General features: G+C 39.8%; 1 protein-coding gene across 1 annotated transcript in view; it reads right to left on the reverse strand.

Annotated features, from left to right (window-relative positions):
- Positions 1-8,648: 8,648 nt before the first annotated feature.
- Positions 8,649-17,918, reverse strand: part of Minar1 (membrane integral NOTCH2 associated receptor 1) — a 30,975-nt gene continuing 21,705 nt past the window's right edge. The window contains exons 3-4 of the mRNA XM_028758903.1: positions 14,830-15,084; positions 8,649-9,911 (exon numbers count right to left, since the gene is read on the reverse strand). Coding sequence (XP_028614736.1) covers positions 9,714-9,911; positions 14,830-15,084 — 453 coding nt within the window. The 3' untranslated portion in view covers positions 8,649-9,713. The remainder of the gene's footprint in view (positions 9,912-14,829; positions 15,085-17,918) is intronic.

Below are 17,918 nucleotides of genomic sequence, written 5' to 3' on the forward strand. Positions count from 1 at the left end.
GGGCAGGCACATTCTTTCCTCAATATCTCTCAAGACATCATCTCACAGATGGGACTGAGGCTTCTGACCAAGTCAGGGGTCATTCACTTAGTTCATAATTGAGGAATACCTCTAGGATAACAAAATTATGTTGAAGTTGCATTCACAAAAGAAAAGAGTAAACCAAAAGAGCAAGATAAAAGTCCATAAAATCATATAATCAATAGCTTTACATTAATGAGGAAAGATGGTATTTCTAATAAGTGGCCCTGATTAATGGATGGTAAAATGTTAAAAACAAACAAACAATTCTTAATTTTCTATCTTATATCAGGTATAAAAAAAGAATTCCAAAGAGATCACAAACATAACTAGGAAAAAATATCCTACAGCATCTTCAAGACTCTGAAGTCTATAAATATTTTTGACCAAGATCCAATTGTCAACAAGAAGAAAGAAATTATAAATCTTTATATTAATGCTAAGAACTTTTATTTATAAAACCATATCAATAAGACAGTTGAAAAATATAGTTCACAGAGTTGAAAATAGTATTTTTATGTATATCTGTAAAGAAGTTAGTGGACATGATATAGAATTAATTCTTGTAAATCAAAAAAATGGCACACACTCAACAAGGAACTGGGAGGGTATAAACATAAAGGAAAACTTCTGGATAAAAAGAGAACCAGAAACTGTCTTCATATGAGCCAGTTGGAAGAGGATCATCATCATCATCATCATCATCATCATCATCCTATTGTAAAGAGTGGAAGAGCTCTAGAAATCTATCAAGGAAGTGACAGGATACATAAAACGAACAGGAAAGATGGATGACTCTGACAGTCAACCACAAACAGCTTCAATCATACACCCCATGATCCAAAGATAAGCAACAGAAGACACTTCCAAAAGCAGCAAATTCTCTCCTCACTGAGCAGTACTGAGGCTTCAAAGATTTTATGCTCAATAAGAGAATTACTCGCAAAAAAGAGAAGACGCATAAACCAACAGATGAACACATTGTAATACGACAAACACAAGAAGACAGGAAAAGCAAGGCAATGTGGCTTTCAGAATGCCATAATTTCTTAACTATTGTCCACAAATATAGTGAAATAGAGCAAGAAAAAGTCAGAAGATTTAAAAGATGGCAAATTATGTAAAATGGATAGAAAGTAGCAAATGAAATCAATCTAGACCCCAGAGGGAGAAGTGAGCAAAACAGGAAAAGGTCAGTAAAATGGAGGAGAAAACGGTGATATGAATGAAAAAGTTAGCAACACGGATGGGAAAATTCAGCAAGGAAATTCAGATTTTAAAAAATAGAAATGTTGGAAATGAAAAAGTGAATGAATCACATTTTAAAAGGGAGGAAGCATCCCTGACAAGACTCAGCCAAGCAGAAGGAAGAATTTCAGGAATGATGAATTCGTTTGGTGAAGTATTACGTTCAAACATTAATAAGAGAAAAAAATGGACACAAGCATAACATCTAATATCTTTGGAATACAGTGGAGAAAATAATCCTAAGAATCCATGGGTAGAAGATGCTGAGATAAACATTTAAAAACACAAAATCTATTTAATGAATTATAGCATAAAAGTTGCCAAATGTCATGATGAGACTATAGCTCAGTTAGGTACAGGCTTACCTAACATGGTTGAAGCTCAGGATTAGACCCCCAGATCTAGTGTTGTTGTACTACTTTGAAGTTGAAGCCCAGACGATCAGAAATTCAAGGACATTGTCAGACTATATAGCATTTTAAAAGTCAGCATCTGCTACACAAGACTCTGTCTCAAAAAAAAAAAAAAAAGGCAAGAAGACAGAAAAGGAAAAGAAGGAGTAGGAAAAAAAGAGGAAGAAGAGCGGGAAGGTGAAAAAGAAGAGGAAGAGATAAAAAGAATTGTTTTGAGTTCTCCCAAATCCAGACACAGAAATAGCTATCTATACACAAAAAGCATTTTAAACAACAAGCAGACATGAGCAGAGCCAAACACTCCATGACATGTATTTGTCAAGATGTGAAAAATACAAAGAAAAAAATATTAAAAGACATAAGGGAAAAAACAGCAACTCTCAAGACAGAAACATCAGTGCAACAGCAAATCTCTCATTGGCAACCCCAACAGTCAGAAAAACATGAACAGTATATTTTGAGTCCTGAAAATAAATAATTGGCAACCAAGATTACTATGTTCAGAAGATCTGCCCTTTGAAATTGATAAAGGAATAAGAACATTTTTAAGGAGAGTACAAATTAAGGAAGCTCATGCCCACCATGTAAGCACTACAGAAGGTACATAGTATTATTTACAATGGAGGGAAAAAAGAAAAGATTTAATTAAAAAAAAACAGGAAATGATAAATTTCATGCCAAAAGTAGATAAGCAAAGAAGTGAGAAGGAATCCATCTTGTCTGACATAGTTAAGCACCAAATCTATAATACTTACAGGAAGACAACCAACAAAATCAGAGAAATTAGTAAACATCCCTCAGTAATAACTTTAAATATAAATGGACTCAACTCACCAATAGAAAGATCCAGACTAGCTAACAGGATTAAAAACCATAAATCTAAGTACTTACTGTCTCCAAGAAACATACCTCACTAATGAAGATGCTCTGAATGGACTCAACTCACCAATAGAAAGATCCAGACTAGCTAACTGGATTAAAAACCATAAATCTAAGTACTTATTGTCTCCAAGAAACATACCTCACTAATGAAGATGCTCTGAATGGACTCAACTCACCAATAGAAAGATCCAGACTAGTTAACTGGATTAAAAACCATAAATCTAAGTACTTATTGTCTCCAAGAAACATACCACACTAATGAAGATGCCCACTGAGAGACTGAAAATACTGGTGAATCAAACACAAGCTGGTATAGTTTTTTGATCTCTGATCTGGTAAATTTCAAAGATAAAGCTCTTTGGAAGAGGTAAAGATGCCATTACATATTAAAAAGAAATCAATTTATTAATAAAATATAACAATTATTCACATTTATAATAAATAATAAATAGGAGATACACACACACACACACACACACACATATATATATACTGGGACTCCCAGTTTCATAAAACAAACATTGATGCATATTAAAAAAAATCATGTCTTATGCAATAACAGTGATGATTTCACTATCCTATTCTCATCTGTATATATGTCATTCAAACTAAAATTCAGCATAGAAACTTCATAGTGTCATTAAACTGCTTTCTAATGACTTATTGTTTTATCTACAAATTAGTACATCTCTCAACTTCAGCTTTACGGTAGAAGCTTCCTTTTGCTTCTACTCTTTTTGATTCTAGATGGAGATTACCGCAGAGACCCACCCACAACTGGTTAAAATGGAGAGAATAAGAGATTGTGTGATGCTTAACAGCCTTTACACAATATCTACATCACATCTTCTCTTCCTCCTTCTCCTCCTCCTCCTCTTCCTCTTCCTCCTCCTCCTCCTCCTCCTCCTTCTCCTCCTCCTCCTCCCCCCAAACCTCAGGGATCATTGCAGAAGAGTGACAGAAAGATTTTTAAAAGCCAGACATGGACATGGTGGGTGACTAAATGGAAACTGTTTTCCAGACATGCATATGAACTCACAGCCATTGCAAAAGCATTCACAGACCTGCACAAGTTCAAGCCAGATAAAATCTCCGCACAGAGAGGGAAGTTGGCTATGAAGTTCCACCCCCAGATAAAGTGCTGTTAAGTAATTGGTGGCTACTGGGAGTAGGAGAGCCACTTTCCCTTAAGGGAGTGTCTCTTGGTATTTCAGTGGAAAGCCACACATTCAAGAATACATGGGTAGCACAAATTTGAAATGATAGGCTTTTAAAAAAAGACAAAATTGAGAGGTGTGTGGGTAAGGAGATGAGGGTGGGTCTGGGAGGAATTTGGGGAAGGGATAAATTTTATGAAAATACAATGTATGAAATTCTCAAAGAACTAAAGACAGAAAAAGTAAAACCAGAATGCACTAAGACAATCATACACTATGACCAAGGTGGTTTCATTCCATAGATGCAATTTGATCCAACATGAACAAATCAATAAGTGAAATACTCCATTAAACTTAAGAATAGAAATCATATCTCGATAGAAGTACAATCTATCTCAATATTTTAACTAGAAGTACAAAAGGCTTTTAATGAAGTTTAACATCTTTTCACAATAAAAGGCCAGAGTAGACTAAGAATAGAAGAAATAGCTCAACATAATAATAAAGGTTATATGTCATAAGCCTACAGCCAATATTATATAAAATGGAGAAATGCAAAGAACATCTTACCTAAAGTCTGCAAAAAGATAAGGGTATACATTCTCTCTACTTTTATTCAATATAGTTCTTCTTAAAAATTTTTGCAGGAAAATGGAAGCAGCAGAGATCATTATGTTAAGTGAATGAAGCTATACTCAGGTAAATATTGTATTTTCTCTCATATATAGATTCTTGATTTAGAATTATACATACATGTTTATTTGTGTGTGTATGTGTCATAAAATTGAAAAGGTGATCATGAGAGAAGTAGATCACCTTATGAAAGGAGAAGAGTAGGACTCAATAGCATATATGTGACATGAAAGTAGAGAAGGGGACTAGCTGGCAATATGGAAATCGGCTGGAGTGGGGCAGGGCACACAGAAGAGGACAAAGAGAAAGTAATAATCGGAATGCTCTATGATGACACAACAGTATAAACGTGTCATAGTAGAACCCACAGCTTTGTATATCACAAAAATTATTTTAGATTTTTATATTATTAAAACTATCTAAAGGAACACTTCACAAAATAGGATATCCATTGGACTAATAAATACAAAATAGAAAATTCCATTATTCATCAGGGTAATGATATTTTATTTTATTATGTGCACAGGTCTGTGTGTGTCCAAGTATATGCATGCTACAGTGCACATGTAGAGGTCAGCAGAGAACCTCTGATGTCAGTCCTAAACTTCTACCTTGTATGAGGCAGGATCTTTATTGCCTAGCACCAGGCTAGCTGGCCTGTGAGTTCCCAGGGATTCACGGGTCTCCATCTCCCATCTCATTATAGGAAGAGTGGGACTGGTTATAGATGCTTGCTACCAGGCACAGTTCAAATTCAGGCTTGTGAAACAAGTGTTTTACCCATGAGCAATCTCTACAGCTTGGACATAGTCTGAAAATAGTGATGTGCCACTGAATAGCCACTAGAATGAAAGAGACTCTACAGAAATCGCTACATAAAGAACGTAGCGATTCAGCCTCCATATATAAACCGAATAACAGGGCATATTTGCAAAACTGTGTGTAAGAAGTCTTCAATACTGTCTCCTAACCTAGCATTTAAGCATCTCTCATGACCCAGAAGTCGTATGTATTACAAAAAAAAAAAAAAAAGGTACATCAGAACTATTCATAACCCCAAATCCTTTTCTCTAGAAGTGCCAATACTCATCTCTTAGCACATATTGACTGGGATCATGGGTCAATTTCAATTAACCACAGTACTTTTGCAGATTGGACCTGAATATCCACTTATTAATAGAAAGAAGAGATAAATGATGATATATTCACAAGTTTTTGAAACAGCAGGAAACTGCTAGTGGAGGTATTCTTCACATATGTCATACCAAGTGACTGATGATGTTATTCAGAAAGGTTTCAGTAGGTGTGAGGCAGGAGGAGGACTAGGCTGCTCACATATTTTGATTTTTACTTCAGAATCATCCAATTTGAGAAAAAGAATCAAGACAGGCAGTTTATAACATGCTCGTAAACTAGAACCCATATAGTTTATGGATAAAATACAGTCTCAATGCAAGTTGCTGCATATTTCCATTTATTTTGATTACATTTGGAGAGGCAGATTTTACATGATAGCTTCAAACCAACATTAACCAAATTTTACACGAGCCATTTGAAAAAAGATCTAAAAATGTGCTTAGTTATTGGTATTATATAACATTTATCAAGCACCAAGAGTGTGCTGAGAGCTGTACAGAACAAACATAGAAAGACACAATCCCTGCTTTCAAAGAAACCCATCCCTTTAGGGTCTTCACATAGAACTTTGCCTTACATTTCACACTCTATTGTTCATAAGGCATAAATAAGGAAAGTTGCTGCATTTCTCACTGTTACTTAATAAATATCTCATACTCTTCAGTTATACCAACAGTTACTCAAATCTTTCCCTTAAAATACAAATTTCTGTAGTACAATATATAGTATATAATGATTTGGTATTCACACAATTGACCACAATATTCTTGTAGGTTTGGCTATAGTAATAATAGGAAACATGTTGAATTCCAACATTTATAAATTCTCATACCATTTGACCATAAGCAGAGGGGCTTAGTGCAAAAATATAAACAAACAGGTAAGATGTCACTGTTCACAAAATGCACACTGCCTGTGTCTTACAAGGAATTAAGACAATGACAACAATACTACAGATATTCAGAACACTGATTGGTTTATCATATCTATTAAGCTAGCCTTGCAGTTATTATTCACATGGATGCATGCCCTAAAATAATAAACAATTTATGATTATCTGGCAGCAGATGATGGGTGATTTGCTTCTTTGTGTCAGTAGTTTAAACAAGGGAGTGCTGGAATAAAATACCCAATAGCAGAGAGCGGGAAAGTTCTTTTGATTGGTGATTGCTTTTCTGCAAGGCTGTGTTCAAAACAATTTCAGATCAGTAAAAAGGATGAAATGATTCTGAATTTCATCATTGGCTAGAGACATCTGAAATATAATCCTTTCAATGGTAAAGTTATCTGGTTAATTATTTAAATACAAGAGAGAGAGGGGGTGGAGGGAGGACAGGAAGGGAAGAAAGTAGGGAGAAAGGGAAGGAAGGAAGGAAGGAAGGCAAACCAACAAAAATCAAATAAATTTGTAGCATGCAGTGACTTTAGATTTGGATATGAAACATGTACATTTTATAAAGACAGAAGGCCAGTCACCTTTGCCTTGGGGCTGTTGCATTGCAACAGGGGATGAGGGAAACATATTATATATATATATATATATATATATATATATAATATATATTTTAAGGAATGTATACTTTTCTGTCAAGTAAACTTTGTCTGGCTTCATTATGAATATGGAGGGGTTAGGGGAACTAGGGAGAGTCTAGGATATAAGAAAATCAAGTTGGTGTGAAAAGGAAAGAGATATAACTATAAACATAATCTTTTATGAATGCTGAGACCTCAGGCATCCATGAGCTCATAAACATGGCAAAGGTGTGGTTCATCAACGTCAGACTTGGTACCAATTGCTTGAGGATGGCCACTTTCCAGAGAAAACTCCATCCTTACTTTGACCTTTATGATCTGGATCCTGGGTCTAAATGCTTTCTTTCAATATGGGACAGCATTGAGTTGGACTTAGAGCAAGAGTGGATTTCTTTGACTACCACCCCAGAAGTGAAAAGGGTATTAGAAAATTCTACAGAATTCATTCACTTCTATTGTTGAATTAGGCTTATAGTCACATGACTCACATAGGACCCATTAGAAATAGATTTGCCCTACAGCAGTGACAATGAACAGACTATGATTGGCTTCATTATATCAGCAGTTTGATCACAGGAGTGCCATCTGGCCTCCATAATTCCACCTGTCAAAGGGAGGAGTCAGGTTGGGATTTGACACGATTTTTTTTTTTATCCTAGAAGAATACATCTCAGCTGTTGAGCAAGCCACAGAGCAAGAAGTTGAAAAGTGCTCTCTCTGATACTTTGATACCTTAATCTGTGGTGTGGGGCAGAATGGTTACATCACAGTGTGGTACAGAGTCGTTGCTGACAAATAGGGTGGGGTGGAACAGGTACTCCAAAGGATGTAACCTAATATCCTTTTTTGGAGTGAATAGACAACCTTATTTGAAGTGCCCAATCTAAAACAGAGCACCAAAAGACTAAACATCTGACAACAGACATGTATGTGTGTGTGTATGTATGTATGTATGTGTGTATGTATGTTTGAATGCATGCATGTGTGTGTGTGTGTGTATGCATTCATTTTCAATCATTTTCAATGACAAGTCCTCCATTCTAAGGCTTAAATTTCAGTCACCTAATTGAAGACCATTAGTAAACATATCAATAGAAATAGATACCATGAAGACCTCTAAGAACAAAGGTCCCCTACAGGTGAGAGACTCCATCCCTCATCTGTTAGCATTATAAAATGCACTGACCACTCTTCACTAGTGACAACAGGATCTGGTGCAGCAAGCTCAGCATTAGTTGGAAATATTTAGGATGGATGCTGGACTCCTATTGCTTTAGAAATTAAAAAGCTTCTCAGATTTCACTTGCAGAAAGTGTGCATACTTCCCAAAGTGATTATTCTTACTATCAAAATGTGTGTACACTCCAGTTTGTTATTAAATAGATTAAAGGTTGACAACCATTTTTTATTTAATCTGTAGTAAGACATTAGACACAGATGTTGATAAGGAGTCTTTCTACCCAATTATTGTCAAAGCACCAATCAGGTGGGAACAGAGATCTAATAAAATTACAACAGCTTCTTGTACACTTGGAAAAAACTTGCTCTCTATATTTACTTAGTGAAGACAAAAATGAAACTCAGGTATTTAGACATATAGATAGATAAATGATTAAATAGATACTTTTTTTTGCACAGCTGACAAATATTTAAAACTCTGGAGTAAATGTAGTTGAGGAGACCTTGGTACCTTTATCACATTATTGAATAAGCATTCAAAATCTTTTTTAAAGCCACATAAATGGTTGGTACCAGTGGTGGATGGGAACCATGGTTTATAGTTAGAATGTCAAAGTGTCACCATTGTCTCTGCTCTTCAAGGCACAAGGACAAGTTCCAAACTCTTCAGAATAGAGCATCATGGACCACCAAGAGTTAGAGAATCAAGGAACAGAGCCACATGTCAGAGCTAGAACCAGAGATCCTTTAGGGTGGCTGTGACCTTCAGATGTTGAGTATAGCCCAACCAGCAAGCTTCCCCACATCATTTTGGGGACAACAGGAAGATTGCCTATCCTGAGTATCTTGGCCCATTCTACAAAAAGAGGATACTGTATATCATGCTTGGCTTAGAAGTATAGCTTCTTCTCACCTGGGCCAAAGAAGAAGTTTCAGAAAGCTGCTATCAAGAGCTGCAGCAATTCAGATGTTCTACAGACAATGACAGAAGGGCAAGATGGAAGTCAATAGCCCTTGATAAAAGTCCAGAGAGAAGCCATGTTCTTGTGGACACACATCCAGTCACATTGCCAGCAACAAACTTAGAGTGTTAAGGAACCACATTCCACCTCTTTGCTTTTTTTTTTTAATCATTGTGTCCATGTCAGTCAGCTCCTCCAAAGAGCAAGTATTGAATCTGCTCTGTATAACTTAATGCCCACCATGAATCATCATCCAAATGAAAGAATCCAATTTTTATTTACTGATAATCCATGGCATCCCTTATGTGGAAAAAAGGATAGTGTACTTTTGAAAATATATTCAGAATGCAGCTATGTCTAACAGCTTAACAGCTAGGCAGATGTCTTTCCAGAGTATATACTCTCTGAAGATGACCTTCGGAACTGTAGAAAAGCATCCAGGATTTTGTCTCTATTCCAGCAGACTGTAGCCACACTGGGCCAGCCTTTGAAATTACAGAGAAAGACATTGGGAGTCAGGAGCTGTGTGTAATGCTGAGTCCACAGGTTCAGGACTTCATTGTGCAGATCGGCACAACAATGACGAGAATGACTGTGCATGCAGCAGCAGTGATAAGAGCAGCGATCTTGCAAACCTTGGCTCGTCTGAATTCAGCTTCTTTCCGTTTTAGTAATGAATCATAGCCTGGAGTATAAATATCTTCCATCCAGTACTCTAAGTTGTTTGGGTTTAAAGATTCTTGGGTCTAAAAGCAAAGAGAAGGTGTTAGAAATATGGTTAATACTTGAAACCAGGTCTAAGACATCCTGATGATTGTCACTGCTGGAGCACTTAAAAGTTATCCGCATCATTGTAAGATGCTCCCCCGCCAGGCCTGTGCCAGCAATAGGCTGCCAGGGACCCATTCCACACACACAGACTGCACTGGCTCCTCCCTCACTAAAACTGACACAACGTCAACACAGGGAAACCCAGGGGTCATCTCTACATAAGTTAACAAAATGGTCAAGACAAACAAGACTCAGCCCCAAGGGTATGTGACCAAGAGTAGTTTGGCTCCACTGTAGGGGAAGTAAGAAAAGTCGTTGAAAAATATTTTCTACCAGAAGCCTCTAAGAACAGATCTGTTCGAATCAAGACTGTCTTGTAATTTTCAGTCAGCTCATTTCTCAGAGCTTTTACTGAAAATCAAAGGCACCTCCAGTTTAATCAAAATGTAAAATATTTCCATTTCAAGCATTTGCAAGAGCAGGTTAGAACACTGTTCAAAGTCAAGGACTGCAGACTCATACCAGACGATCCCCACCCTGCTTGGTGATGATTCTACAGTAAGTGGCACTTTCTCCCAAAGCCAGCTCCTACAACAAGTGCCTACCCAGAATTAATGTACTATCTGCAGGAGAAATATCATATTTAACCTACATTTCCCATGAACCTTGTTGTACAATGATGGCTATAATCTATTTCCATGAAGCAAAGCTGTGTTCTTGTTTTATGGCAAGCATTTAATAATGTGTCACACACAAAAAAGCAACAACACATTACAGTCCCAAGTGAGGCCAGCTAAACCTCTAAATCACAAATCAAATACCCTTTGTGAGGAAGGGTCTTGAATCGTTTGAGTTTTAGAAATGTGAGCACATTAAAGTTACACACAGAGAATCAAAAAAACAAACCACCCCAGGCCTGCAACACTTAGAAATCTCAGCCATGGCAACTGTTAGTGCGGTAGGAGTGACTAGCTTGTCATTCCCCACCTGCCCTGCTAGCTACTTCCTTCTGCGTCTTGCTCTGTGTCTTCTGGAGAGGGAGTGTGAGCTCAGTCAAGGGAAACAAGAGGAGAGAAAGTTGGAGTGATGTTTCTCCCAGAGTTCTTCCTACTGAGTTGCGCCTGGCAACAGCTGGACTTCTACCAGAAACTCTAACTTGCAGAGCTGTGTGCCATAGTGAGTTTCAGAAACAGCTCCCTGCCCTTGGCCCTTCAGACCCAGGAAAGGCAGAAGCTCTTCTCTCTCTTCAGTGCTAGTGTCTGGGTATCACTCTGGCTATTGCTGGCCCTCAACTTGCTCACATTTACAATGAATGTAGAGTGAACAATCCTCTTTGTCAGCTTCCCATCATCCCTTTGGGCATGCCATCTGCTTACTGTAAGGGGCTGACACCCCATTGCCATTCAGTCCCAAGATTTCATCTCCCTCCTGTTCACAACCACCATATATTTGGGGTGGGAGGGAGCCCATACACTATGGACTGCAGGTCAGTTCCAGCTGGCCTCCAACTCAAAGCAGTTTTTCTGCTTTTAAATCACTTAAGTAAATCAAATGAACATTTAATGACATGTAAAAAAAAACTGTATGAAATGCTAAGTTTGATGTACAAAAAGCAAGGTTATCAGAGGAGTTAGGTAGGCCCTTTCATTTATAGATCATCTGGAGCCACTCTGGTGCTACTGTGGGTAGGCTGGGCAGACTAGACAATACCATACTGGCAAGAGGACAGAACTTACAGTGGCTGACTTCAACATTGTTTATAAAGTCTGCAAGCTAGACAGATGGGCAGAAGCCAGTGCTAGCCACCCACAATACCCCAAATAGACACCAGAATCTTCTCATTGTAAGGAAAGCCCATAAATGTCCTTGAAAGAAACTCCTAGGACCTAGTGTCCACTGCTGGAGTGCAGAAGCCTCTCCCTAAAGCTGACCTAAACAGCTCTGTAGTGACTAAGTTCTACTATTTAAAATATATGTTGTGTGTTTATGTCAGAGCCCCTTCATATACATGCACCCAAATACACATATATGCAAAAAGGCATATGTATGTGTATGTGTATATGTATATATACACACATATGTACACACACATACACACGAACATACACTCACACACACACACTCACATGAGATAGAGGGGGAGAAGGAGGGGGGAGAGGGAGAAAGAGAGCAAGGATGAGAGTACTCTGTTCTTTGTGGACACAGTTGGGCCCCATTTGCTCTCCCTGACATGAAAACCCTTCAGTTTTCCCTATCAGTTTCCCTGACAGAAAACCTCAAACTGCAATGGTACCACAGCACAGAGAAGTAATCCCCAGCTTCCCAGGGACAGAACACACATATTCAGTTGTTAGTTAGATCTTCAGAATGATGAAACACTCAAGAAGGAAGAAAAGATCTGAAGATGGCCCTGTCTTGTTTGACTACTGACCTGACACACGGATGCTATGCCCAGGTAGATTAGCCTCCCCTGCCTTATAACCTTGAAGGCAAACTCTGGCCACTATGGCCAAACAAGCTGCTCTTTTCCCCAATTCTCCACAAGTTGGCCCAGGAAGGATGCAGCCTACACAGGGAACAACAGATTCTGTGCTTCATTCTCTCCATCATGGGTAGAAGGAAATCATCTCTTTTCATAGCTATCTATACTTTGTTAGATGTTAAGAGTCTGCCTGTGAAATAAACTATTTTTAATTAGCTTTTTTTCCCAATAATCTCAAGCTGTAACAGCACTACAACACAGAGCGGTAATGCCCAGGTTCACATGCATGCATACTCAGTTTTTAATTAGGCCTGCCAAATGATGAAAGCCAGGCCTATTCCAGTGCCTACCTGCTTTGTGTATATCACCAGTGGATTTACATATGGACAAAAATGGCCCCCGAGAAAGCTATTTCAAAGCTAATCTGGACCAGCACTTGAATCTCTGCAAAGCAATGCAAACAAACAAGCTAGTGGCTCACTGCCCCACCTGGCCCCATGTCTGCTCTGCCTTGCTACCGACACATTACCAGGCAATGGGTGCTCTATGCCCTCAGAACATGTGGCTGGAGTCTCTGCCCTTCCATTGCTAAGCAGAGTCATGTAAAACTCTGTAATCCAAATGTCTATTTTTGGTTTATTCTATCTAATTTTATCTTTATTCTTAAAAACATCAACACACCCAAATTGCATGTATTTGTAAATGCAAAATCCTTTATCTCTCTCTCTTTCTCTCTCTGCCTACACTTTAAAATATGTTTTCAAAGTCACCTTCAGAGCAGTGTGAAATATTGCTTATTACAACCTGTTGAGACATTTATAATCCTGAGAGTTTTCTAATTGCAGGTTGTGATAACTTAAGACACTGACTCAAGGGGTGCCACATATATCAAGGTTGCAGACTCTGCATGTGGGAGACTCAAGCCTGCTTGTCATCAAGAAGATGACAAGAGAAACAGCAGCTCAAGGGGACAGACGGCATGTCGCATGCATGGAGATATTATATATCTCCATGTAGACTGGGTAGACTGGGTGACGGGAAGGTAAAAGTGCTCCAGCTGCCACCACAGACCTCTTTCCCAGGATTGGCCAGAGCACCCTTGAATTGCTACCATTTAGGGAATCAACTATGCAAGTGTGGTTGCAAGCCTTTCATCTGAGATGAAGTTCTGTTAAACTCATAGCAATAGCAAAGAGAAAAACTACAGAGAGAAGAGAAAGAACAGGAGACTTATTGTCTGATGGTCCAGTATTGACTTAGACCTGTTTGTCCTGGACCAATATCGAGCTTCCTGCTTGTATTGTTTCCTGCTTGGTAAGTTGGAGGTGGTCAGAGTAATGCCTGCCTCACAGACAAATATATCTGAAACCAAGTGATAGATAGGAAAGTACTAAGTACGTTGACTGACTTCAGCATCCACCACCAACTCCTGAGTGCCATGTCTCTCAATATCTACTCAGTGCCAGGTTCTTTATATATATTATATTCGGTTCTCACAACAATGCTATTAATGTCAATAGTTAATACTCATTTCACAAGTGAGAGAACCAAAGCTAAAGCAGGTGACATGAGTGTTCCAGATCACACAGTGTTCTTAAGAAGCTTTGGATTAGACAATTGATGCTGTTCAAATCCAATGTCTTTTCTCTGCACATGCTGTACCTCCCATACCCTCTTTGTATGGAGCAAGGCCATGACACAGAGCCTGGACACAGTGAGCCTATAGGCAGCTAGCTATCCGCAACCATACTTCAAATGCTTAGACTATCTGGCGATACCTCATTCCCTTGGTGCTATAGCCTTGATGTCCACACAAGCAAATCCACAGGTGGCCATGGTGATTCCTTTACAGTGATGTGGCAACAGATGTGCTTTGAGTGGAACCACTTAGAGGTGCCCACCAAAATAAAAGTGCAGTCAAAACCCAGTCCTGTGGTGGGTGAACAAAAAAGCATGCCCTCTAGCCATATGGTATTCACAGACCTTCCAGGAAAGGCTCTTACCTGGGGTGGCTCCATATGGAAACATAATCCATAGCTTGGCTCCCATAAACATGCTTATCCCACGTGCTACATATGGAAGGAGAAATCAGCTTGTGTTTCATTAAACAGTTTGGCTCAGATCTTGTGAGCAAAGATTAGAATTTGCACTTGGTTTTAAAAGCATCATTAGCAAATCAGACGGCTAACAAACACTTAAAACGAGTACCCTCATTGTTAAACGCTTACAAACAAATAAACAAGGTATAAACCCCCTTGTTTAAAATAGCAACTACAACAAAAACAGACCTCTCTGCTCTCTTATTAAAGTTTAGAAATCCACTGTAGGGACCCAGGAAGTTTAAAGGTTGAGAGAGAGGCCATCCATAGCCCATGACTAGGCTCCTCCCACCAAGGAATAGTGAGGCTCACCTGCAGGTCCAGAGCTGTCAGCTTGCCTTTGTCACCAGAGTTCCGAGCATATTCCTCTATGGTCCAAGAAGGCTGGCCCCGCTTCACCTCAGCTAGCTCAGTCAGTCGCATGTCTGTATACATGGGGTTGCTCTTCATGTGGGCCTTGAGGGAGGTGGGATAAGGATGAGGACTAAACACCTGCTCCACCAGGAAGCCATCTTTGGGCTGCTTGGGCAGTCGGTGCTGTGGGGGGATGTCATACTGCCTGTCTGCCTGTAGAAGAGCACAAAGATATCCAGAAAAGCCACAGAGATGCCATCAGGTCTCACAGAGCATTTGACTAGCTAGCCAGCTTTTTATCAATGAGGCTGCAGTAGACACCCATGTAACAACACGAATTTACTTATGAACACATACAAAGTCTGCCTGTTTGGGGATTCTCTAAAGAGAGTTTTGATCATGATAATACCAATTAAAATCATGTGTTTCCAGTTCTTTATAACCTGTTCCTTATACCATCCTTACCAGAATTGACTCTGCTTGTGCAGCTGGCCAATGGAGCTCAGGAAAAAAGACTCCATTATTTGTCCCAGGACATAGAGCTGAGTAAACTTAGATTTTAAACCTAATAAGCTAGCTTTGGAGTCTTTGCTTGGCTCCTGCTTGGTGACTCCTTTCTTTTCTGTCCCATTTTTCACCTATACTCAGTAAGTAAAAGACACAGGTCAATCTGCATGGAATTACCCAAAAGCCTGCCGTGGAAGGGAGACACTAAGCTGGACATCCCATGTAGGGAGTGCCTAGTGACTCCCTGGTGCAAGTGGCCCTCTCAACGTATCTGTACAACACTTAAAATAAAAGAGAAGATTGGGCAGCAGCGTGGAGGTAGGAGTGTGTGAAAGGGCTTGATGTCAGCTCTGTCCTCAGGCCTTGAGACACATCACAGTACTCTCTATTCTCAGCGAACCTCTAAGAACAGGGTCTCTGATCTTTTCTATATCCACCTCAAGGTCACGGGGTTTCCACATAGATGACCCTCTAGCAAGTATTCCCTCATAATTGGGATGGTGTTTCCCTCTGTGATCTAATAGGACTGTGTACAGACCCTTTAGCCAGAACTGCCATGCTGACCTGTAACTGCCTGCCTGTATCTTCCACTGGACTTCAAGTTCCTCCAAGGCAGAGGAGTAGCTTGTTTATGTTTTAATTCTGGCTCAAAAACAATGATGCTAATAAATAGGGCAATCCATAAGGATTTGTCCAATGTTACAGTTCTGGGCATGTGAGAGAAGGAGCAAAGCATCCTGTACAGAAGTAATACAAAGAGGGACAAAACAGATGTGATGGAGGTCTTATGACAAGTGGACACATAATGAGCAAACGTGGGTGGCTGTGAGTGTGCCTGTCACACTCCTAGAGGTGGGCTAGAAGTATATATCAGCGTACTTCATCCATAAGCTGAGAGGCATCGAGTAAACCTCGGCTATCAAGGCTTTGGAAAGAGGCACAGATTTCAAACAAGAAGGTGGGTTTCCGTCTTATTTTATAACCCATCGAGGCCCAGCAGATTCTAAGACTCCACTGGTTTTCATTATTCTGCTCACATGCCATTTTCCAGTCCTTGCAGTGCTCCTAAAGTAAGCAGATCCTGCACAAAGCCAGGGGTGGCAGACACTCTCATGAGGACAACCTTGGTGGTAGCCACTGAGCTGACTGTATATCCACCACTCTGCCTGGTGCCAGATGTGCAGTATCTCATACCACCGACTCATTAATATTTCAAGCATCAGAACTGAAATGATCCCCACTGTGGATGTGGAAGATTGGGTCAGAGAGTTTAAGAGATAGACTCAATGCTGCCTGCACAGCTATGAAAATGACACCCAGGATTTGGATTCTCACACTCCTAAGAACATCTCATCGAGGTCAGCCATGCACCTGCTACCGATGAGTTTATCCTCTAGACAGTAGTCAGTATGTATATACATAATCTGTATGTTCGAGTAAAGGGTTTTACCCAGGACATCTGAACAAACAGAACTGAATGCTAGAGGTCAGAGATGGGCAACAGTCCCTGTAGAAGTGTCCAGGTATGTGTGAATGAAGAGGCCTTCAGGAACACAGAGAACCCAGAGGCCTGAGAATGCAGAGATTGGCGCCAGCCATTCTCAACTTATCCTAAGCACAGAGGAAGTAAATCATATTATCTTGATGTAGAAATGATGTGAAGAAACATTTGATCTTCTAACAAGGCCTGGCTGTAACAGTTCCTTAAATAGTTACTAAGTAGGTGACTGAGTGAATGGCCATAGCATTTCAGGAGAAATACAAGTAGACTCATCAAGGCAGGGTGGGCTTTGAGGTAAAATACAGCACTTTAGTTAGAAATAAAGTATGTGAAATCCAGGCTCCGTGGCTATAGGCACTTGCCACCAAGCCTGATGATCAGAATTCAATCTCCAGGACCCACATGATAGACAAAGATAATCAGCTGCTACAAGCTGTCCTCTGGCTTTCACATACGTGAACACAGAGAGAGAGAGAGAGAGAGAGAGAGACAGAGACAGAGAGAGAGGCAGACAGAGACAGAGAGACAGAGAGACAGAAACAGAGAGATAGGGAGAGAGAGATGGAGAGCTACCAAAAAACTTCAAAAGTCTGGGTGAGAATTTTAAGACTTGCTGAGGCAAAGAGGATGCGAGGATGTGAGAACAAGAGGCATTGCACGCCCATAGAGAATTCTTTTAGGGAAGTAAACACAGAAACAGCCCATGAGATGAGATGAGAGATGGAGGGGAGGTTCCCAAGCCCAAGATAGGGTGTGAAAGCTGGACTAGAGGATGCTGAAGAGCAAGCATGGCAGAGATGCATGAGAAATCACAAAGGGTAAATACGTGGACGCTGGCAGCTAGACTTGGCATGTGTGAGTGACAGCTCATGTGGAGCCAATCAGCTGGGAACATGGCTAGATCATGACCATCCCCAAGTGAATCGAAGAAGAGACACTGGCTACAAAGGAACAGAAAATGTCATTTGAGACCCAAGGACTTTGAGAGCTGGGCATGGTGGCAAGACATTTTGATGGCTGGTCTTTAGCAATTTCTGAC

Source organism: Grammomys surdaster, unplaced genomic scaffold (genome assembly GCF_004785775.1).
Source record: "Grammomys surdaster isolate TR1022 unplaced genomic scaffold, NIH_TR_1.0 126248, whole genome shotgun sequence".
Taxonomy (NCBI): Eukaryota; Metazoa; Chordata; class Mammalia; order Rodentia; family Muridae; genus Grammomys; species Grammomys surdaster.